Source organism: Rousettus aegyptiacus, unplaced genomic scaffold, assembly GCF_014176215.1.
Source record: "Rousettus aegyptiacus isolate mRouAeg1 unplaced genomic scaffold, mRouAeg1.p scaffold_m13_p_1, whole genome shotgun sequence".
NCBI lineage: Eukaryota > Metazoa > Chordata > Mammalia > Chiroptera > Pteropodidae > Rousettus > Rousettus aegyptiacus.
The window spans coordinates 91,717,155-91,741,197 of NW_023416284.1; the positions used below are offsets into that span (position 1 = coordinate 91,717,155).

At 54.1% G+C, this 24,043-nt stretch overlaps 1 protein-coding gene and 1 pseudogene across 1 annotated transcript; one reads left to right on the top strand and one right to left on the bottom strand.

Moving 5' to 3' along the window:
• Nucleotides 1–934: 934 nt before the first annotated feature.
• Nucleotides 935–7,592, bottom strand: BAK1 (BCL2 antagonist/killer 1). Its single transcript, XM_016146970.2, has 6 exons — nucleotides 7,350–7,592; nucleotides 5,232–5,332; nucleotides 4,136–4,271; nucleotides 3,666–3,809; nucleotides 2,378–2,558; nucleotides 935–2,255 (listed from the first exon to the last, which is right to left on the bottom strand). Exons 2-6 carry the CDS (start codon nucleotides 5,299–5,301, stop codon nucleotides 2,151–2,153), a joined length of 636 nt encoding a protein of 211 aa, XP_016002456.2. The 5' UTR covers nucleotides 5,302–5,332; nucleotides 7,350–7,592; the 3' UTR covers nucleotides 935–2,150.
• Nucleotides 6,277–8,657, top strand: LOC118615022 (annotated as a pseudogene).
• Nucleotides 8,658–24,043: the final 15,386 nt, after the last annotated feature.

Genomic DNA, 24,043 nt, shown 5'->3' on the forward strand with positions numbered 1-24,043 from the left:
CGCTTTTATTCCAGTCACAGAACACTCTGCACTTCCAAAAAGATCTCACGCTGGGACCGGGGCGGGGGCGGGGGCGGGGGGGACGGGGCGCCCGGAGGCCCCGCCCACGGGCTCTCGCTGCGGCGGCGGCCATCTTGGACGCGGTAGCCCGCCCGCCGTCGGCGGGTCTGCAGGTGGTCCGCGCCGCGGCGCTGCGGCTACTTCCAAGTGCGGAGAGGATACCAGATAGCCCCTCCCCACCTGATACCTTGCCGGGCCTGTGCTCGCTCCTAAGCCAACGACCCCAGCGCCCACCCCTCCAGTCTCCGTGTAAAACCTCGAGCCGGCAGACTGCTGGCAAGGGCCAGCTCCCGGTCCTGTCCTACCTTCCTACCTGGTGACTAAGCAGGAACCTGCTCCCTTATAAAACAGACCAGGGTGGCCAGGACTAGAAAGCCTTTGTAGATTGGCTCCATGCTTGTTAATTTATCATCCCCTACTGCGTCCCCAGAGGGACTTCTATGCAGCGCAAAACTATAAAGTACTGTGTATGTGCTAGTTAGTTGTGGGGAACATGGGGAAGGGCTTTTGGGCTAGAGTGGGTGGGGGCCCAAGGAAGGGAGAATTCAGACCAGGCCTGAGGTAGCCTGTGGGAGTCCACAGACATTTGCAGCTGCTCCACCAGCTCTGTAGCCAGAATCCAAGACTTCCTAAGGGGGTGGAAAACTGGCTTGGTACTCAGAAGAGGGAAGTGCCTGGAAAAATGACTAGAGAGATGGGGAGGAGCCAAGGCATCCTGGGGGGCTGTAGAACCACACCTAGCCCTTCACAGGATTCTGGAAGCCCAAGAGACCTTATTCAGTAGCAAACCAGGTGAATGCCAGGCATGCTCAGGTTCCTTGAATCCATCCTGATGGCAAGAGGCGTAGCAGAAGATACAAAAATTACTAGAGGCAATGGGGGGATGGCAGTTTATTTTCAGACACACTTAAAGGGTAGAAGTGGTTACTGGGATCCATCTGCATCCCCTCCCTGCATTTGGCTTAACTTTTCTACCCAGATCCATAGGGCTGGGCAAGGTAGACAAGGCACTCTCACTCCCACCCACAGGAGGAGTTTAGGCAGATGAGTGTAGAGGGTGGGGAAAGGGCAGGGGGGGTGGGGAGCACAGGGTAGATAGAATTCAAGTATTCATAGTTCTCCCATCCATACCCCCAGATTACACTGTGCCCAGGCCATGAGGGAGGATCCCAACCCTGGGGTTCCTAGTGATGGTAATTAGCCCTTCTCTCACTCAGAAACCTCAAGTAGAGCCCCCTACCCTCTTTCCCTGACAATAACAAACCACAGTCCTAAATCCTATAGTGTGTGCTAGTAGGGGGCCTCAGCACTCCACTCGCCTTCCTTATGTGGAGAGATGGGGTCAGGCAGCCTTCACTAGAAAGGAATGGGTTGGGAGAAAGTGGTAATAGACGAGGGGAAGGGAGAGAATCAAGGACCTCAGGAGGTGGGTTTGGAAGACCAGATGGATAAATTCATACAGCTCTGGTCTGTACCCTCACCCCACACCCCAGACCCAGAATCCCTGAGAATCTAACTGCAAAGGCAATATGGGGTGGAGGAATGGGAGCAAGAGGCACTGAGCAAGTCTTTGTCCCCCACTGCCAGTCAGTCCTGTTCCTGGGATATGGGGCTTAGAGAGGGCCAGGACTGGGCACCAGGCCCAGCTCTCAAGTTCTGACCTTCTAGAACTGAATCCTGGGGAATGCAGGGTAGGACTACTAACCCCTGAATCTCAGATGTCCTGGCTTTGGGCATAGTGGTGGGAATGGCGGGGTCCTCTCAAGGGTATTATAAAAAGCTAAAACCATTAAAAAAATGTAATGGGGAGAAGTTGCTCCCAGCCTCTTGCTCCCAAGTTATTGACCTCCCCAATGCCCAGCAGACGGCTGAGCCCAGAGATGGGCCCATTAGCACCATGCAATGTTGGGGCACCTCTGCAACCTGACTGACCCTTAAGTAGGGGCCCTTCAATGTTGGAGTGCCTACTTTCTAAAGCTTCTGTATTCTTCAGGGGAGGGGACCCCAGCATGGAAAGGGGCAAGGGGAGAAGGCTTGGTTACAGTCCAGGCAGGGGTGTCAGCTGGGACCCCAAAAGGCTCCTCCAAGGGTCATGACTTGAAGAATCTTCGTACCACAAACTGACCCAACAGAACCACAGCCAGAACTGTCAGCACATTAAGGATGGGGCCGTTGCCCAAGTTCAGGGCTGCCACCTGCCAGGAGAAAGAGAGCGGTCATAGAGGGGCTGGCGGCATATATAGGGACTGAGGTGGGGCTGGGAAGGGGGCAGCGCCAGCAGCATGGAGGAAGCTGCTAGTGCTGGGCATTCACTCACCCAACCGCCTCTCTGTGCAATCCACCGGGCGATGCAATGATGCAGCATGAAGTCAGCCACAAAGCGAGTCACCTGGCCCAGGAAGCCAGTCAGGCCACGCTGGTAAACATGTAGAGCCAGGCGGTAGCCAAAGCCTAGGAGAGCCACCACTCGGCCCCAGTTGATGCCGCTCTCAAATAGGCTGAGGGCAGAGCATAGATGCTGTCAGTGGAAGCCCCCCAGGAGGCCCTTCAGCCTGCTTTCCTTCTCCCACCCCATATTCCCTCCATCCCTCTCCCAGCTGGAAAGCAAAATGGCTTAGCTCTGAATCAAGGTGTCAGAGGCTGTCCCAGCCTGGCTTGTACTTGGGAAGAGCCTGTGTCTCTGTGAAAGGACAAAGCTCAGAGGGCACAGAAGTGGGCTGCTGCTGTTGTGTGGCCCTAGTGCTGTGAGCGCAAAAGGCACGGAGAGGGTGCAGGGCACAGAGAGCGATGGAGGAAACAGGGAGATTACCTGTGGGCATTGTTGCTGGCCTGGCAGCCCGAGGGACAGCAGAGAGAAAAGGACAGAAGAGGAGGTTAGGACAAGTCCTGGAACCACAGCAAGATAGAAGGTGGCCTCTAAGGACATGGGCAAGACATTTCAGCTCTGATTACTAATCCTAAATCTATTGCCTACTCCAGCCTTCACCCCTGGCTTCACATCCGCCCTGGGACTGACCTCCCTGCCCCAGCTGGTAACAATGGCTAACACCTGTAAGTGTGGATGCCATTCTAAGCATATTTTCCCTATTTTATGGACGAGGAGACAGATGGCTAAAAAATGTCACAAAGTAAGTAAGTGGCAAAGCTGAGATTTGACCCAGGCATTTGGTCTCTTTAACCACTACACGGCATTGCCCCTCTTGATGTGATTATAGCATCTGGAAGCTATCTCCAGGACCTGGTAGAGGGTAGCAACCTTACTATCTTTGGCATGAAATGTGGTTCCAAACTGAAAGGACAGCTGTGTCCTAGCTGGGCTGGGGGATTCTGGTGACAACCCCACCCTGGGCCCCTCTGCAGTCCTTATCTAAACGGTCAAGTCCCCAGGGCCAGAACTCACAAGAGCTATGAGCTTTGTACCAGAGATGAGGAGTCTGGGACCCAGAGAGAGAAAGACAAGGCCCTAAGGCCACATGTGAATTTATAGCAGGCACAGGGACAGCAGACGTATTTCCGGACGTTGACAGAGAAGCATGTTTCCCACCCCTTGGGCAGGGCACAGTGTGGTGGTGACAGCACATCAGAGAGGCAGTGGCCTGGGCTACCTGGAGGCGATCTTGGTGAAATACTCATAGGCGTTCTCTGCTGTCGGCTGCAGGCGCTGCAACATGGTCTGGAACTCTTCGTCGTAGCGCTGGTTGATGTCGTCCCCGATGATGGCGAGCCGCCGTCCCACCTGCCCCATGGTGCTGGAGGAACAGGACACAGCAGGTGAGAAACAGACAGCAGTCAGGGCTGAGACCTAGGCTCACATCAAAGGGGTTCTGTCTAAGATGCCCCTGGCCCGGTGCGCCCCTCTTCAGAGGTTGACAGTGTTCTCAGACATGAGGGCTGGGCCCAGGGATAAGGTCTCGCATGGGAGTGGGTGTGCCCAGGATGAAAAAGGAGCAACAAGGAGAGAAGGACAAGACCCACCCCTACCCCAACCAACTCCCAAGATCTGCATGGTGACCCTGTGTGAGCCTCCGCTTCCCTGAAGATATCCCTGTGGGCCTAGGGGGTTGTTGCTGCTCACCTGGCAGGTTCTAGGGACAAGGTGACCATCTCTGGGTCAGCAGGCGCAGCCGCCCCATCAGCCTCCTGCTCCTGCTGATGGCGGTAAAAAACGTAGCTGCGGAAAACCTCTTCTGTGTCTCGGGCTACCTGCTCCTCTGAGGATCAAAGCCAGGAGTCAGGGAGGAGGGAATAGCTGGACCTGGTAGCCCTGAGCTTCAGAGATCGTTACTCTTCCTCAAGGCCACAGCTGTCTTTGCCCTGGTACAGAAGGGCCCCTATTCCGGTCTGTATGTAACACCTACATGCTTACTCTGTGTGCGGTGGTCTTCTGGCACTTTTCATTTCATCCCCGCAACAGCCTGTGAACTGATCCCCACTTTGCAGATGGGGGAACTAAGGCACAGGGGAGTTACGTGACTTGCACAAGATCATACAGCTAGACTGAGCAGTGGAGCCAGGATACAATCCCAGGCATCTGGGCCTCCGAGTTTGTTTTATCATGTACGAAGGACCCAGCCCTTACGGCTTAGGGAGTGTGGGGCCATAAAAGTCACATAAGGGAATAGTGACAGACCTAGGATTGAACCCAAAGTCCAGGGAACAGCCTGTAATGGTCTGTGAGCTGCAGGCTTCCCTGATGGTATCCTTGGAAGAGGAAAAAGGGCAGCCATCTTACTTCTTCCTCAAAGTCATAAAGTTTTCTCTGTTGAGCAGACCTGACTGGGTGAAAAGCCAACTTCCTTATTTCTTCTACTCCAGAGATAGGCCAGTCGCACCCCACTCTCCTTTCCTTCTCACCTCATCCCGCTCCTCTGCCCTGGGATGGCACTGTGCCCACCTCACGCTCACTCCCTAGCATCTCCTGGCCTCTGGACCCTCCCAGACCCAGACTCATCCCCACTCCCAGGGCTTACTTTGACTTCACTCTGGCTTCGAGTTCAATGGGCCACCTGAATTGGGTGAGGAGATATTTTTTTCTTTATCCAAGGTGAGTAAACTAAGGTAGGAGAGCCTGCCTGTTAAGTCCTGCCTAGCCCTCTCCACTTCTGTCCTCTCCATCCTCACAGACAGCCCTGGTGTTTATGGACTGGGTGAGGGGCTAGAAAGACCCTTACCCGAAGTGGAGGATGGGGCAGGCTCTTCACACTCCTGTCTGGGAGGGCCCGGGCATTGCCCAGACGCCATTTTTCAGGTCCCAATGGAGGGCAGTGTTAGCCTGTGGGGACGGGTGAGAAAAAGCAGAGATGAGGGCAAGCAGTGGCCACTGATGAGAGGTTCCCATAACCACACAGGAGTGACGGGGCCCCCACTCCCCAAAGGACGCCACAGTCCTAGCTTTAGTCACTCTTATTTCACCAGCCTGGATCCCTATGGAGTCCGTTGGTGGAATCGGAACTTATTGAGCATTTCACTGGCAACTCTTCAGGGGAGCCTGGGGTGAAAATAGCAAGGCGGCCAAGATTCACACCCAGGGACTGCACCCCGGCATCCAGGGCCCCTGGAGAGGGGTGGCCACAGCATTGCCCTAGAGGGTCTTACGTCATGTTTCGCCTCACTCCTGAGTAGTTTCAGAAGCTGGGGCTTCTGAGCCCTCTGTTGCTCTGAGTGCTCTGCACCCTACTCAGCACACACTTGACATGAGCTTGTCACTGTTAAGCCAATGACTCATGAAGGCTGTCCTCAAAGGTCTCACTTCCCCTTGGCTGGTCAGAGCATACCTGTTTTCCAACTCAGGCCTGTTAGCCACAAATATTTCCTGAGTACCTGTGGTATACTTCTACCATGTATGAGCACCCCCCAGGGCGTGCGGGACACTGAAAATGCACATTAACCCAATAAGCATTATCATACCCATTTTACAGGTGGGAAAAGTGAGGCACACAGAGGTTAGTGCCGGAGGCCATATAGCTAGTCAGGGGGTCAGGATGGTTATTTGAATTTCCATGAGTTCATATACTCAATACTCATTTAAGATTTACTTTCCAGTTTGTGGATCTCAGAGGATACCTTTCCGGGACAACTTTTCTTGGATACCTAGGGCCTGTGCCTTCCCATTCCTGCTTCGCAGTGAGCTGAGGAAGTCCCCAGAAGCGGGAACTTCTTCACAGCTCCAACCTGCCTCACACAGCTACCCCTCCACCACCACACCCTTGCTCTCTTGTTTCCAGCTCCAATTCTCCTCTTTGCCTGGTCCTGGCCACAGCCCTGATCTGCTCTGTGAATTCTTGACAGAGGGAGTATTTCCTGAACATGAGTTGTTTCACTTTCAGTTTGCACCCCGTTCATTTCCCTCCCACTTCCAAGCTGCCTCCATCACCTTGGAGGGAGTGCCCCTCCTCCCATCCCTGGGGAGGGTACAGCCCACCCTCGGCCAGGCAGAGCGGCTCCTCCTCCCTGGGAAGGCCTAGGTACCCTCCCTCTCAGGCCTGGGGCCATTTTCGAAAGTGCCCCAAGGGCTCTCCGGAGAGGGAGTGGAGAAGGCTGGACTACCGGTGCACTCAGCTCTCCACCCCTGCGCTCTCCGGACAGGGCCAGGGACAAGGCAGACCCTCTCTCCTCCACCCCTGGGAGCTCTTCAAAACAGACCTTTGCCTTGCGCACCACCCCCCCATCCCGATATCTCCTTCCGGAACAAGAGACCCTTACTTTTTCTCTTGTCCCCAAAACTCAGCACCCCAGGAAATGGGCAGGAGGATGATGACTGCATCTGCACCTCCCTTTCTCACCACTCCAGGGCTCACTGCCAGGGATCTGATGGAGCCTCAGAACCACCCCGGGACCAGAAGCCTATGCTGACCTGGGCCTACCCTTGCCCCCATCTAAGTGGCCTGACCTCTGGTAAGGGGAATCTCCCGCGCCCAAGCAACTGGGCTTGCTAGGCCCAGGATGTTCCCCAGTGGAAATGCCTGGTTGGGCTGAAAACCCAGTCTAGGGTTCCTGGGGCAGCAGGAAGCACCGTGAGTTCTCCCCCGCCCTTGACCTTGGCTCTGACCTCCACTCCCATCCCCCAGACTGATAGAGGCCCTGATTCTTTGGCATCCAATTCTCGGGCACCCAGGGCCAAAGCATGAGGGGAAGCTGTCTGAGGGGCAGCCAAGAGGGAGCTCTGGCTGGATTAGACTCCTACCAGGGGCTGGTAAGCCTTCACCTCCCCACCCAGCCCCCAGTGGGCTGGCTCCCTAGGCCTTGTGTTGCCCAGAGCGGGGAGAATAGGCTGGACCCTCCCGGCTTACCTGCTTGGACCCTGGCCCAGGCCCGGGATGACTCAGTGGGGCAGCGGCTGGAAATCCCGAGGGACCAGCGTCTGCTCCCAGGAGTAGGTGTCCAGTCCTGGCTACCAGGAATGGACGTTAATAAATTCCCGGAGTCTGGATGCAGCCTCTGCTCGTCCCAGCATGGCTCTAAGGAACCGAGAGGATTCAGTGATCATAGAAGTGCCGTCCGTTCCTGGATCCAATCAGCTCCCTCTAGAGGAAGTTACACTGTAGCCGCCGGATGCGGATGTACCATCTCACAGTCTGGCCGGAGCCCCCACCCACATCCCCTGACGGAGAGGCTCCTCCCCCACTGCTTTTCCCACTCCTGATCCTTGATCTCTTCCCCCTCCCATCAATTAGTACCAATAAAAAGACCAGGATGGTGATGATTCTTAAGCACCACTGTGTGCCATGTACTTTAGCAACCATTGTCTCATTGAATCTTCTCAGCAACCCTTGGAAGTAGGTGCCATCAACTACACCCATTTTACAGATGAACAGAAGTTTGGCTCATTTAAGGAACTCTCCCAAAGTCACTGAGCTGGGTTTATAACTAAGTCTGTAGGTACAGTGAGGAATAACAGTACTAAATTAAGATTCAACGTGCAAATAAGACATGTGTACCAAGCACCTCGGTAGTCTCTGGAGATAGGAATTCTGAAGGTGTTAGGCAGGTAAACAGATGAAAACAGTCGGTCTGCACTCCCATCTGGGCACGTGCAAGCTGAATGGTAAGTGGGGAGAGAAGAGGGAGGACAGTTACTATCTGACCATCATCAATGGTCCTCAGAGACAGAAGCAGCCACGGCCAGGCAAGGGCAAGCCTGGCGAAGAGAGGGTGTGCTGAGTCCTCAGGGTCTGGGTGCCCTCAGCCTCCTCTGCCTGCCCCCCCCAACCCCAGGCTTCCTGGAGCCTCACTAACCACCCCTAAACTGGCTCCCCATCCCTCCTTCCCCTGCCCTCTCTTTCTCCAAGTAAACCCCCACCATATCTTTCCCCCATCCCTTCTTCACCTGCCTGACCTTTACTTTCTAGACCTCCTGGAAGTTTCCTGGTGGAGGTTTTAATTTGAAAACTCCTCTTCTTAAGCAGTTAACCCTGGGGTGGCTGCTGTGGCCCTTCCCTCTGAGTGAGGGTCCCTTGCAGTGTGGAGAGCCCAACTCCAACTCCTTGATCCTAAATTTTGGGCTGCTCCTCCATGTTCCACTTTTTCCGTAGCCTTGTGGGGGAGCAAGAGCAGCCCAAAGATGGGTAGGGAAGTACTGACCCATCAAAAAGGAGGAAGAGCCTGGAGATGGAGTGTGTGTTTGTCAGGGAAGGAGGCAGAGATGAGGGTCACTTCACAAGTGAGGGATTATGGATGGAGGCACCAAAAGGAGAGAGACAGGCTAGTGACTGGTAAGGAAGTATGCCAGGCTGAGCGGGGCTCCCATTGTTTCCCAGCTCCTTTCTCGGCCCTACTCCACCTTGCCTTCCCTCCCCACTCTCTCCCTCCTGTCCCGCTCCCATTTGGACTTGGCACCCACCCCTAGGGAGGAACGGGGCCCATGATGAAGCCCCCAGAGGGCCCAGCAGATAGCTGTTGGGAGCAGGAGGATAGAGGGGCTGAGCAAGGCCTGTGGGGGAGCCTTAGGGGTTGGGTAAGGGGTGGGGGGTCTTTGCCACATCTCTGGGTCCCACCTGGCATACCCAGCTGACTGTGCTTTGGGATCAGGGGCCACTTTGCTCAAGCTCTGGCGGTGGAGCAAGGAGGCCTGCAGAGGGCCATGGGATCACTGGAGATCAGCCCTGAGACCTTCACCAGGGAGGAGCATCTGCTCAATGGTGAGTGTAGTGGCCACAGGCGTGGGGAGGGGCCAGAAACAGACCCTCCTCTTCTAGGACTCTGCAGGGGTATGGGGCCTGGAAGAACACAATCTAAGGGAATGATGGTGGCAAGCTGTCCAGGTTCGAATCCCAACTCCACTGTGCCAAGTTGTGTGATGGTAGTAAATTGTTCAACCTCGCTGTGTCTCAGTTTCCTCATCTATACGATGAGAATGCAATAGTACTTATCTCAGAAGGTAATTACAAGGATTAAATGAGATTGCCTTTGTAAAGTGCCTAGAACTGTACATGGCACGTAGTAGGTGTTTGCTAAGAATACCAGGAAACTTCACCCTCAGCTCAACCCTCCGGATGTCCCTGCCTTGCTGGCCCTGGGCCTCAGCCACCCTCTATTGCTCGTGCTGTCAGTGACACTGCCCCTTCAGGCTGGCCTCTTCAAAAGTGGAGACAACTCTCCACCTCCTCACCTTGTACAAGCAGCTTCAGAAACCTGCCATGGCCAGGGTCTGTGGGGCCAAGCTGGGGGAGTCATGCGGGAGGCCTGTGTGGGCTCTCTCCCCATGTCTGGTCGGGCCCCAGGATATGTGGCTTGGGCCAAGGGGCGGCAGTACCTTTTCTTAACCTCTTGGTTGCTGTTCCCTCCTGCTTTCTGTTTTGTGTGAGGGCAGGGCTGCAGGCTTGAGGTCCTCCTCACCTTCTCAGTGCCTAGCACAAATTCAGTTTCTTCTCAAGGAAGAGTTTCCCCATGAGGTAAGGAACAGGAAATGGAAGAAGAGGGCAGCTCATTTAAGCTATGTGTCACAGGCATTGTCACCCTCCAGTCGCCACTACTTAAGACTTTTAGGTCAACAGATAGATACAGTGGCTAAGTGCAGTGCCTCCACCTCTCCTCCCAGCCTGCCCGGGCCCAAGGAGTCCCACTTGTCTAGCGGCTCATGGGTGCGATACCACTTCTTACCACCAGGTGGTACCAGAAGACCTAAGATGACCATCTAAGATGGGGGCCAGTGGGTGGTTGGGCTGGAGGCCACACTCACTCTAGCTAGAGTCCTCCACCCTCGGGGTTTGGGAGGCAGCAAGGTGGGGGTTGTGACAGGCTGTGGCTCCTCGAGCATCACCCTTTCCCACCCCAGCATTCTCTTTCGGTGGTCACCTCCATCCCTGGTTTTGCTGTCATGTATGCACTGCTGTGACAGTGCCCCAGAGAGTGTCCCTGAGGGCAGGTAAGGAAGGGGGCGGTGGTGATAATAGAACAGAATCGTTGTTGACAGTTACACAGTCATTGCTATGAGCCAGATCCTCTTCTAAGCACTTTTCACAAAAATAATGCATTACAACTCTGAAATAGGTCTTGTTATAGTCTCCACTTCACAGTGAGGAAACTAGGCACAGAAGAGTTAAGCAACTGTCCAAGGTCACACAAATAGTAAGTGACAGAGCCCAGACTTGAGCCCAGGCCTTTTGGCTGATTCCAGATCTATGTTCTTGAGGTGATGGCCGGAGTAGGGGAAACAGATATCTGCCCCTTGCATGCTCTCCCCAGGAGGTGATGAGACTCACACTTATGCTTGCAGGAAGGAGCCTATATAGAAAGTGTTTCTTGGGGAAAGCAGGGTGGTGGGGAGGTGGTGTCTGGCTGAATCCAGGTAATGGGTGAAGAAAGCGCTATGGCTGGGGTGATGATACAGGACCCGGCCGAGGTTTGGAAAGCTGGAGTGGCCTCTTCTTCCTTTGACCTCCAGCAGGTTGCTCCACCCTACCCCTGCCTGCTTTTTGCCCACCTCTCTGGCTCTCGGGTTTCGTGGAAAGAAGCTCCTGGTTGTACAGTGTGAGTCTCGCCTCTGGAAGATGGGCGTCTATGAGCACCAGGAGCTACTGGCCCAGCCAGAGATCACCCTGGAGGAGGCAGGCTTTGTGAATGCCCAGGTATGTCGTCCTGCCTGAAGACATTGGCAAAAGTGGGGATGGAGGCCTCCCATCTTTATAGTCCCTGGTCCTGGCTCCAGCCACCCCCCTCCACTGACTGGGTGGAGGTATTTCTGAGAATAGGACCCTGACTCCCTGCATACATGCAATTCTCCATCAGTCTCCCTTGACCCAGAGTCCAAATGTCCATTTTTAAGGTTTGACTTTGCCCATCACTTGCTGTGTGGCATTTAGCAATTCCCTTCCCCTCTCTGGGCTTTAGCTTCCTCATCTGTACAATAAGATTTGTCTAGGCGGCTTTGAGGCTTTCCAGGATACCTGTAACTCACATAATGTTGCTCCTTTTCTTTTTCCTCTCACACCCACTCCTACTTGCACAAATACACATAGGTGTGAAGAGTCACCCTGTTAGGTCACACCGAGGACCATCCACTGCTGACCCTCCTTGGCATCAGCCTTAAACATTAGGCCTGTCCCAATTTCTCTGAGTAAATATTGATGGATCTGTTGTTGAAAAACGTATTGGAATCCTTTCTGAGTTAATTTTTATTCATTCATCAGCTCATTTTTTCATTCAGAGGACATGTGCCCCTGTTGATTTGTATGGCTTACAATAAGAAAGAGCATAGTACAGAGGCCAGAGTCTTGAGTCCAAGTCTCTGCTCTGACATCGACTTGTTCTGTGACTTTGAATGTAGTCTTTGGTTCCTCTGGCTGTGAGGGGGACTGTTGGAAGGATCAGATGAGATGAAGAGTGTACGACTGTCTCCTGCACAGGGTACTCCAGCGTTAGGGCTATGACTCGCCCCGTGAGGATAGTGAATACCAGGACTCCAGGTCTGCCAGGCGCTGAGGGGTGGCCTTCTCATTGCCCTAAGCCCAAAGCCCACATCACAGGGTGCCCCTCTGCGCTCTGGAGAATAAATCTGTGCCACCTCATCCTAAAGCACGCAGGTTGCCAGCTCTGGCAGGGCCCTTGCTTTTGCCTTTTCACCTTAAATAGATCTATTATTCAACCTTCCCTCCTTCTACCCTCCTCCTACCCCTTCAGAACCAACCCCTGAGTGGCCCTGCCCCTGTCCCAGGGGTCACAGTCCTGGGGCAGCTTGAGCAGCACTGGAGAGGCCTTAGGAAGTTTCTGGGTGGTGGCAAGTGGGGGCCCAGCTCAGTCCTCACTTTGGGGACACAGCTTCCTCAGGAATATTTTTCTCCTATGGGTATTTCAGGGGTCCTGTCCTCATCACCGCTCCCCCTCCCCACACACTCTCTCTCCTTATCTGCCCTTAGGGACACCAAGCTGAAGAGGAAAGAAGTCGCCCCCATCTTTGGGGAATGCCGGGGACCTGGGGGAGGGGTGCTGAGGCAGCTGAAGCAACACCCTAGGCTAGAAGGAAGGGTGCAGAGCCCCCTTGATGTAGTGTCCAGGACAGAGGTGAGGAAAGGGAGGGGTTGACCAGGGCACCTGACTCCTGGGGCTCAAAGGAACCCCCCAAGTTGGAGAGAGAAAGTTCCCTCCATTTTATGGGGAGGAGGTAGCTCAGGGTTGGTGGACCTGGACTAGCTGTGGGGACATGGGGGAGGGTCTGGAAAAGGTGGCCTCAGGATGCCTGTCTCTGGGGAATATTTGGGGAGGTTCTAGGGATGCCGAGCCAGGAGGGGAGAGCCCAAAGGTGCCAAGGCATCTTCCTTCACCCACTTCTTCCCCCCCAGCACCTGCTCCTTGAGGAGATGGATGAGATGAGAAACCAGCCTTCAGAGTAAAGCTAGTACTGGCCTGAGTCTTCACTGCCCCCGCCCCTCCCCTAATCCCTGGAACCTACACGGGGATATGGCCCCTGTTAGGAAACATCCAAGGAGTGCCCGGGGCCAGGGGCCTTGAGATAAATGGTGTCCGTGTGTCTGCAGGGTGGGCCTGCCCGGCAGACTGTCCCTGCCCATCAGACTTAGGCTTGTAATGTATTTAAAAAGTCTAGTTTGACTCTGGCCTCCTTGGCTGTCTGTCTGTGAGCTCCATCCCTCACCCTCAACCCAGAACAAGCTCAGTTTCTCTGGGGTCCCAGACTAGTCCACAGTTTATGCCTGAGGGGCTGCAGAACCCAAGGATCTGGAACCCAGGGATCCAGCAGAAGACAGGAGGTTTGGTGCCCCTGACCTGGGGGTGGGAAGGACCTGTGGCCTAGAGACTCAGGGAGCCTCTGCTGCCACAAGTCTTCCCTCCCACCTAAGTTCCCAGGCCAGGCTCACGGCCTCACAGGGAGGATCCGGGAATTCTCCAGCAGGAAGTTCCTGCCCAGCCAGTGCAGGGACAAAGCCAGGAAAGCAGCCTTGAGCCTGGGGGAACCTGCCTCAGGGGCTGGGCTGGGAGCAGTTGAGGGGTCCCCGGAGTCGATGCAGGAGGGCCCCATCTTGCTGCCCCTGATCATAGCCCACTCTGCTATGCTCAGTGCTGGGCACCTCTGGAGATCCTAGGCAGAGGGAAGTCCAGACATCTAGAAGGCCTGACTCCACCTAATCCCAGAGGCGAGGGTGGGCTTGAGTTGGGGGCTCATGATTCTGTGCCCTTACTGACCATAGAAGGGCATACCTTCATATGGGGGATCTGATGGGAGGGTGGGCCAGGCCCCGTTTGGACACCAGGAGGTGCTGTTTGTCAGGAGGCTCTCGGTAGGACACAGGTTCTTTCCCTTTTGTGTGGGTCCAGGCTCTGAGGTTCTAATATATGTGGGAGAGAGAGAGCTCACACTGCCCCCAGCTCTCCTCAACGCAACTGCTGTTTACAGACACCTGTTTGGTCTTCTCCATGGGCCCCGCTGTGTCTAGCCGAAGGCCTATTGTAGAGCATACCTCAATATCAGGACATGGCGGCCACTCTTTGTAATCATCGTGATTGATAACAACAGCTGTTTATTGGATGGGTGGCACGTGTTTAGGGTGGAGGTGGGGAAACTACAGCAACTGGCCTCCTGCCCCAGCGCAGCCCAGTGAAACTGGGAGACCCACCTCCCATTTCCCAGCCTGGGGTAGGGGAGAGCGTGGTGAGGGCGGATGGTTCACCAGTGAGTGGGCTGGGGGCTTTCTCCTGGACTTCCTGGCCAGGAACCTTGGAATCCCTGACTCAGCCTCTGAGCCGGAGGGTGGTGGAAGGGCCCGTCTGGACTGTCCCCCTGAGTCAGCCAGGAAACAGCCTGTGACCATATGACTCACCTGTGCCCTAATTATTTCCTCCCAGAATGTTGGCTGTTGGGAAGGGTGAGGGCCTTGGAGGGCAGCCTGTGGGCTCCGTGGTTGTGCTTGGATCTCCAGCTCCCCCCTGCATGGACATAGCTCTCCTCATGGACCCCATGAGGATACTTCTGCTCCTTCCCTTTGCTGATAGGCCCCAAAACCTGGTGCCAGCCATGCCCACTGGAGTGGGGAATCCCTGGGCCCAGGGCACTCTAGGACAAGCTTCTGCCCCTCCCCTGTTGCCCTGGGTGAGGCTAGCCAGTGGCTCCTAGGCCTGGGCAAGAACTATAATAGGTCCAGGGTAAGCCAAGCCCTGCTGGTGGCTCAGGTTCCTTGGCTGCCTGTGTGACCTGAGTGACCACTCATAGGCCACATCCTCAGATCCCACCAGGTGGGGCTATGAGATGTGAGAGGGTATAGTCCTTGGTTCAGTAAGGGGGACTCTGAGCTGATCACTCTCCTCTGCTCCTTTCTCTCCCTTTTTGTCAAGTGAGAGCCATGGTACCTCTGTATCCACCCCTGCCCAGGCTTCCAGTGACCTATGGAGGGGAAGGTCTGTGATACTGGGAGGTGTAGCTGGTACCTGAGCCCGAAGCTGGCACAGGCATGAAGACATATTCCAGGCTCCTCAGGGTTCTGGGTCGGTCTCTGTGGATGGGCCTGGCTTGGCACACATGAGTTAAAGGTAGGGGTGACATGTCCCAAGGACTTGCTGTGGGGGAAGGCCTGGTGGGCAAGTGCAGAGGGCTGGGCTCAGGCTTACCACCACACAGAAAGAGCCCAGGCATTTCTGAAAGGCTTTGAGGGAACACTGCAGATGCCATCTGTGGGTCAGACCCGAGGACTGGGTTGCGTTTAAAGTTGCTTTGCCCTCCTGGGTGTGCAGACTGCTGGGGGAGGGCTGCCATCATTGCTGTGGTTGGATCCTGCACCAGGGTACGTGGCTCAAGGTGAGAGGGCTCTAAAACCCTGTGAGGGTGCCTCTTTCTGATTTACTCAAAAAGGCCAACTGGGCTGGCAGTGGCCCTGGTCAGGCCTGTGGGTTTAAGTTCAGCCATTATGTCGGAACTTGCCAAGTCTCACCACCCTCCAGGTTTCTCTCATCTCCCCCGTCTTCCTCCAGCTCTTTTGGTATCTGCATGATGTGTGTCTTTGTTTCTGTTTCTCTCTCTCTCTCTCTCTCTCTCTCTCTCTCTCTCTCTCTCTCTCTCTCTCTCTCTCTCTCTCTCCTATAAAATTTCACAGGGCCAAGAGATGGAAGGAGGCTGATAATTGAATAGCACTGTTACATTAAGAGTTTATTAAGCAAATTTACCTATGAAGCACGGATATCCTCGGCACCGTGTGTTAGGTGCTAAGAGGTTGTATAAGGGCAAGATGGATAAGGGTACGGGGGCATGACCTGCCCCAGATAAGGGGAAAATGTCTTACATGCTTACTTGGGGAATGTGTGTAACCAGCGGGCACAGGGGAGGGGTCGATCAGACAATCTGTGAGGGGATTCGGGGAAGGAATCTCTGTTCTGCCCCTGATCTAGCGGGATCTAGTTCAAGGGTCCAGCAGTAGTCTTGTCATTGAACAGTCAATTTCTCCTCCCACTCTGTGTCTCTGTCTCTTTAGAGTTGCCTCACTACCTCTGGTGGGATAGAGTTGAGAGAAGCAGTCCCCAGATCCATTCTGAGGGTACTTGGGGGATATTGGTGGCTGAAAGGAAGGTAGTAGGGTTGGAGGGGAGCAGGCTGGGTTGTCCTAGGGAGCCATAGGCAGGGTCGAAGCAGGCCACCTGCTTGGGGAGACTTTGCCATCTCTCTCCCTGTGGGCTCTTGGGCAGAACCTTTGAGGAAGAGGCTAACTCCGGCCTTGTTTATAGTCACTGGTTGTCAGTCTTGCCTATCCTGGGACAAGGGAAGTGCAAAACCACCTGTATTATTTTCCAGGCGGGAAATGAGATGGAGAACAGAGAAGTGGAGGGGAGGGACTGGACCAGGTTGGAGCTCCAGCTCCAACTCTGGCGAACTCATGTGACTGAAGACAGGTCCCATACCTCTTTGAATCTCAGTTTCTACATCCATGAAGTGGGCTAATCATCCACGTCTCATGTGGCCTGAAGGAAGTTCTTTTTGGCATGGAGCAAATATTTATTAAGCACCTACTACATCTCATTCCTGTTCTAGGCCCTGGGAAATAAAGCAGTGAACAAAACATACAAGACCTTCACTTTTTTGAGCGTTTATTATTGCCAGTAGATTAAACAATAACACAATATATTAGGAAATGATGAGTACTATGAAGAAAGATGAGGTAGGGTAATGGAACGCTGTGTTAGAGTGGTGGGATGGGGAAGACCTCTTCGAAGAGGTCATAGGTAAGCAGGACCACTGGGAAGTGAGGGAGGGAACGGTGGCGGTGGCGGGGTGGTGGTGGGGAAGGGCATGACAGCAGAGGGCGCAGCAAATGCGAACGCCCTGAGGCAAGAGCTGGCTTGTCTGTCTGAGGAACAAGGAGAAGACCTGCATAGCGCGAAGGGGATGAGTGGGACAGGGTGAGGTCAGGAAGGAAGGAGGCGATCTTGTACGTTGTGGATCTCCGTTTTTGAGGGGTTATTATTTTATCACTGAAGAATGACATGATGCAATTTACATTTTAAGTCTCCCTTGGCTGCTGAGTGGGAAAGAGCCTGTAGGGGGCGGAGTGAAGCAGAGAGGCCCCCTAGGAGGCAGCCCGTGTTGTGGGGAAGAGGCCTCCTTGGCTGCTGTTATTATTAAAAAAGGGTGCTGGGGTTGCGGGGGTGGGGGGTGGGGGCGGTCTTTAGCACTAGGGAGTGGCCCTTGGCTCACCCTCTGTGCAGTGAAATCTCCTACGCCTGCCTCAGAGGGTGGAGAGGGAGAGGGGAGACCCTGGGGCTTGGGGCCCAGGAAGGGCCCACTGAGGGCAAGTGGGAAGCCTGGTCATGTGTGGGCAGAGGAAGGGCAGCAGGAGGTGGTTGGCTCCAGCAGGGTGTGTGCTCACCAAAGCAAAGCAATAGCATCCTAGCCAGGACAGCCCTGCCACCTAAGAATAGGCTGGGCCAGCATCTGGGAGCCACTGAACCATAGGGCGTTTCTGCTCCCTGCTACACTTGGCTCAGGCTGGAGCTGGGGCTTCCTCTGCTGAGGGCAGCTTGTTTTAATAGACCAGAGACGAGAATCAAAGTTACCTCCCTCACGAAATTTGTAGTCCGCAGTCTGAGGTGTGGGTTAACAGACCCCTGGAATAATAATCAGATAATGTTGCTATAACGCAGGTTAGGAGACCACAGAGGTGGACGGAAGTAATTCCAGCAGAGAGAAGCCCCGATGCCTTCAAAGAGGAGGAACAATTTGTGATTTGGGCTTGCAGGAGAAGGAAAGGGAGAGGGCATGCCTGCCAAGGGGCCAGTCTGCACCATGACCCCACTTTCTACCCCTTTGTCAAGCCAGAACCACCCTAAACCCTTCTTTCCCTGGGCCTCCTCGTTCAGTCTACCTCTTCACATTTAGTCCTGCTCTCCCTGACATACATACGACTTCACACTTGCATTCTTAGTAGCTTTGCTGCAGCCCCAAATCACAGTCACACCTTTCTGATCCTCTCAAAGCTTCTCCCATCACTGCCAGGTCTTTCCCGCTCCCCTCAATGATACCCATCCATCCCCCGACCCCGTACAGCACAGCTCAGGTGCCTGCTCTTCTCCTGGAGTCCTCACAGCTCCCTGGCTGTGGGACTAACGGGATCCACGTGTTTACCCGCTTCCCCTGGCCTGGACACACCATGAAGGCTGGCCCCGCAGCTTTGTTTCCGTGTCCGCAGTGTCCAGCGTGGTGGCTGGTGCAGAGCAAGCTCAACTAATGGTGCTAGACCGAATGAGCGAGGGAGGGCAGGTAGGAGGAGGGGGCTCAAGGATAGAGGTGGAGAGGTAGTCAGGGGCCATGTGGCTTGGCATTTATCCTCAGGACAATGAGAGTCATAGAGGACTTTAAAGCTGGAAGAGTGGCATGGTAAGATGTACAGTGGAGAGTGGAGTGGAGGGGACAGGGCGCCAATCTGGAAGCCGTCACTAGCATCATAGTGAGAGGAGTATGAGCCCAAGCTGGGACGGTGGCAGATGGGGTAGATGGGAGGACGCGGGCAGTGGTCTCCAACCAGGGGCAGTTCTCTGCCAGGAAACATTTGGCAATGTCTGCAGACATTTCTGGTTTGTTGTAACTTGGGGTGGGGGTGGGGGGTGTTCTAGCATCTAATGGGTAGAGACCTCTCTAGTATCAGTTTCCTCATCCTTAGTAAAAGTTTTTTGGAGGATTAAATGTGTTAATACATGTTCAGTGTTTAAAAAATGTTTAGAAACGTTAAGCACGAGGTGACATGAGCGACTGCTATTTTAAAAAAAAAACATAAATCTTCTGTTCAAAGCCCTGCATTGGCTCCTCATCATCCAAGTGAGAGCCAAAGTCCTGCTAAGGGCTGACAAGGCCCCTCCTCATCCTATTTCCTCTCCATCTCCAGCCGCATCTCCTGCTGCCTCCTTGCTCTATGCGCTCTGGCCATACTGGCCTCTTTGCTGTTCCTTGGACACACTCAGCCCACTCCTGCCTCAGGGCCTTTGCACTTGCTGTTCCCTCTGCCTGGAGGCTCTGCCCCTAGGAATTTATGTGACTCACTTCCTAACTTTCTTGAGGTCTTTACTTAGCTGTCACCTTCTCAGGGGGGTATTTATTAACCACCTATGTAAAAGAAAAAAGTACCTACCTTCCTTTCTCTCCACAGCAGGCTCTTTCCCTGTACCCCTGCCTTACTTTATTTTACCTTGGAGCATTTCTATTATATCACAGGGCTGCTGGGACAGCCACCCTGTCTGCAGACCCAGCAGAAGAGCATGGGGCAGGGGCCAGGGGCCAGAGTAGACCCTTGTCCCCCACTAATTCCAACACACACCCGCTCATCATTCATTCAACAAATCTCTATTGAGAGCCTGTCAGGAGTGCAGCTGTGAACAAGTCCCTGCCCTGGTGGGGTTGAGGGAGGTTGGGTAATGCTGCCAGACACAGGGACATTGGCCTGCTTTGCCCTGGGATGCTATGGTATGAGGTGGGACTGGAGGCCTGGAGCAGCTTCAGGAACAATGGGGACAGGCGAGGTACTAAAGGGGCATCTTACCTCTTGAGGGGCTGAGGACCATAGGTTTATTTGGGCTTCCCTGTCACCCCGCCCCACTCTCCACACCCCCCGCAGATATTTCAGTGGTTGACCTTGTACTGCTAGGAAGCCGTCAGTCATTTCCGTTGATTCGCCATAGCTCAGCTTCTCCTAAGTCCTGAGCCCTGAGACCCCAGGACTCGAGTCCTAGCCCCTTCCACCCCCCATAGGCCTACCTCTTGCTTATGACAGTCTTGACCTGGCCACTCCCTCCTGAAGTCCTTTCCTCTCTCCGATTTTGCCTCAACTTTCCCATAGTGCCTGCAAAACCTGTGTCCTAGGGGAGGGAAATTTGGTTACAAAGGGCAGTATGTTCTAGAAGGTAGAGTAACTGTCTCACATCCATTCACATGTAGAGGCACATAAACACACTCAAAAACCCACCTCCACCCAGTCCCTCTTTAGGTTGCAGACCTGCCTTGGGCCTCAGGGCCTGAGGACTCCTTGGCCTCCACTGTGACAATAGGGAGGATGAGGCAGAAGCAGGCGCTGAAGGAAGAGCTCTGCATTCTCAGAGCCCGAGCCTTCAATTCTGTAGGGTAGGTCCTGGCTTGAGGTGTCTTGCTGTCCCCCAGGGCCTGTAACCTGTGAGATCCCAGTTAGCAAAGGGAGAGAACCCTATTCTGAAATGTTACTCACGAAGGTTTTAAAACATGGCCCAGCATCCTTTGGCACTCTTCTCAGGGAGGGGTGAGTCTCTGTCCTTCTCTCCCTGAATCTGGGAGGACCATGACTGGCCTCCATCAATGAAGTATAGAGGCAGTGACACTCTGTGGCTGCAGAAGCTAAGTTATAAAAGGCCACACAGTTTCCACCTGTTTCTTTCAGGACACTTGCTCTGTGTTAAGCCAGCCTCGTGTAAGAAGTCAGACTACCCTGAGACTGCCAAGCTGGAGAGGCCACACAGAGTTGCTCTTATCCACAGCCCCAGCTGAGCTCCCACCAAGCAAGCACCACCTACCAGCCATGGGAGGGAGCCATCGTGCACGTCCAGCTCCCATGGGCCTTTCAGATGGCTCTAGCCCCAGCCGATATCTGATATAAGACCCCAAGCAAGAACTGCCTAGCCAGGCCCTTCTCCATTTCCTGACTCATAAAACTGCGAGCAAAATAAGATGGCTGTTTTTTCACACTAGTAAGTTTGGGATAATTTGTTATGCAGCAATAGTAATGAGAACCTTGCCTCTACACCATTCCTGATTCTTCTCTTAGTCCCCTTCCCACCTTGTCTCCTAGGATGAATGCACCTGAACTGGACCCAAAGCCTAGAGATGGCTCCCTGGGCTCTGAGAATACAGAAGAGGAGCTAGGGCAGGCTGCTCACCCTCACCCCAGGAAGTACTTGGCTTACCCTGATGGCAGTGAACAGACAAAAGCTGGACAGATGAGCTTCTATGTAGTACCTGCACCTGGTCCCTCCTGTTTAGCCAGGACTAGGGTGTCCTTGGTGTCCACCTCTCTGCCTATGCTGGCCCTCAACCAGGCTTGTCCTCAGCCCCTGGTACCCCATGTCTCCAAGGTTTGGCCTCCTGTACCCCTGTCTGTTGGTTGAGCAGGGCTGGAGTTGAGCGAGGACAGGGTAGTTTATCCCCAGAGCACAGAGCAGTGGGAAGCTGGGCCTTGAATGTGGCTAGGGTTTGAGTCAATAGTGGAACTACTGACTGGTGTGGGGAGGGTGCATCAGAGACTGACCCGGCTCTCCAGCTGCCCAGAGGAACTAAGCTCCAATTGCCCCCAGTGGTAACTGGGTGGATAATACATCTGTCATTGGCATCTATACCTTCCCTGCCTCGATTCTCCACTCCTCGACTGGCATTTACTGTGGTTACCTCCATTAGTGCACATGCCCTCAAATCTTTGTCTCAGGGTCTGCATCCTGGGAAACGCAAACTAAGAGAGAAGTATCAAGATGAGTCCTCGGTGAACTTACAATTGCACCTAGGAGTGAAATCAACAGAGTTAGGATGCTGAAGTGCCAATCAGAGAGTATATGTCATAGATTTAACAACAACAACCCCCCTCTGTTAAGCATCTGCTCTGTGCTGAGGAATGGTTGTAGGGCATGATGTCTGGTACTTTGCTGAATATTCACCGTGATCCTCTGTGGTTGGTACTGCATTATCCCCATTTGACAGATAAGGCAACTGAGGTATAGGGAAGTCCTTTGTTTAAAGTCAAGAGCTAGGAAGTGGCAGGTTAGCGCAAAGAGCCTGGGCTCCAAACAGCGGTAGACCCTGTGCGTTGACTGAGCCGGGGAGGGCAGATGTCCTTGGCACGACCTTTTGGAAAGGAGGATATTTAAGCCAAGACTGAAGAATGAACAGATGTTTGGAAGATGAAGAGGCCTGGAAAAGTCCTTGGGCATTGGTTTCCTCATCTGTCAAGTGGACATCATAACAGTAGCCCTCTCATAGGGCTACGTGAAGATTAAGTGAGTAGACAGAGACATAAAGGGACTGTAGAAAGTGTATCGTAAGTGCTAATTCTTACTGGTTATGAATGGGACCAGTGTGAGCTGGCAGGTGTGGTCCCGGTTGTAGGTCTGAACAGGTTCTGGAGGCAGCCTTCCAGCTCCCACTCCTAGCACACAGGCCCTGAGGGGAGGGAGCTGGGGAAGCCTAAGGAAATAAATTAGTCCGGAAACCCCCAATTTGGAGTTTTACTCAGTCAGCCTAGGATATTCCTCTTTCAAAGAACTCCACCACTTTTGTCACCCGGTTCCCGCATCTTGCATCCCTGACAACCTGGATGTACTTCCTGCTGTCTAACATCCTTTCCTCCTGCTCTGCATTGTGTCTGTTGGGACAAAGAGAATGATAATAAATCATGGTGGGCGCTGGAGTCAGGGCAGGTGCAGTCTTCGTGTGGCTGCAGACCCTGGCACCTGAGAGAACCCGTCCCGGTGTGGAAGCCCACCTGGCTCAGAATGGAGGGAGCTGAGCCAGGCCCCACTGGAAGACACAGTCAGAGGAAGGATCTAGGCAGCAGCTGTAGGTAGAGGCTGTCAGCACAGGCCTTGGTGGAGTCCTTGTCCCAACTGGATGTTCCTCCTAGCTGCCACCAAGGAGGAGCTCAGAGCTCAAGGCAGGATTCATGAGGCCTCTGCCGAGTCTGACTCCTGAGTAATCAGAGATCCCCTCCCAGATTCCCTGTCTGTAACCCTCTGCAGAATGAAGATTAAGCCTGCAGGCTCGGGGTCAGGCAGGCCTGAGTTTGAGTCCCACATTTGTCACATTACCTGTGTGACACTGAGCAAATTGCTTCGCCTCTCAGAGCTTTTCTTATCTGCAAAATGAGGACGCCTTAACTAGCTGTACAAGTTCCACCAAACCCATTTGATAGCCGAGACTGGGAGCGATCCACTTGTTGTTTGATTGCAGTCAGGTCCCCTCAGTCCTACAAGCCTCAACTTCCTCATCTGTAAAACGGTGACAGGGATGAGACCAGACTAAGTGAACCAATGCAGCCGCCTAGGGGTAGGCAGCAGGTGTGGGCAATGGCTGATTATTATTGCTACTCCTTCTGGCTCCGGCTGTATGTGCTTTGCCTTGGGGGAGCCTCCCTCTTTGGTCCCCCAGCAAACCCTGGACAACCCTGAGGACTGACTGATATGCGGGGGGCTGGTCCTGGGAGTGGCTACATTTAGAAAGAGAGTATAGAACGACGGCAATGCCAACCAAAGGAAGGAGCTGCTGAGGTTCAGCTGGGCCCATCACATGTTTGTCAAAGGTCTGCTTTGGGGCAGGGGCTGGGCCAGGGCATAGTGACCATAGTGCTTAGAACCCTCAGGGAGCCCTCGTCCTACTGCCCTGTATGGTGCCTGGCACACGGCATGGCACAGACTCAATCAATATCAGTCAAGTGGCTGAACATGGCCTTTCTCACCAGACAGTTTGCCCCTAAAGGTCCAAGGCTGAGTTTTTTCACTTCAGACCAGGAGTGCCCCTTCCAGAGAAAAGCTGACCCAGCTTTGAAGGCCCAGACCCAGGGGCTTTCTTCAGCATCCAGGCCTCAAGAAAGCAGCATCTTACTCAGCACCTTAATGTGCTTCTGAGCATCCTGGGTTGCCTCTAGGGGTTCTGCTGTCTGGGTGGAAGTAGGGGCTACACTTCATCAGGCTTCAGTAAGGCTCCTGTGTTCCCCTCAGGCTGGCTCAGGAGCTTGCTGGGGGTGTAGGAGGAAGAGGCTGATTGCTTAGCCCAGGAATCCCTCCTCTCCCCCACTGCTCTCCATCTGGCCAGCAGCCTCCCCCGCTACCCCAGGACAAGGGCCCCAGTGTCTGCTCTGCTTCTGGGCAAACAGCAAGCCTTTCTCTCCCTCTTCCCTCTGGAGTGCCTTGGCTATGACCCTTCTCTGCCCTCTCAGAAGGGCATGGCACACCCCTTTCTGCGCGACCTCTTCCTTCTGGATGATCCAGAAACAGAAGCTTCCTGACCTGGTAGAGGAGTGGGTCCTGTTTGGTGGGTGAACCCCTTTATTTC

Coding starts and splice junctions, on each gene's coding strand:
- BAK1 (XM_016146970.2), bottom strand. CDS start 5,301: ATGGCGTCTGGGCAATGCCCGGGCCCTCCCAGACAGGAGTGTGAAGAG. Junction 3,810..4,135: donor TTGTCCCTAGAACCTGCCAG/GTGAGCAGCAAC, acceptor CTGTTCCTCCAG/CACCATGGGGCAGGTGGGAC. Junction 2,559..3,665: donor TTCACCAAGATCGCCTCCAG/GTAGCCCAGGCC, acceptor CTCTGCCCTCAG/CCTATTTGAGAGCGGCATCA.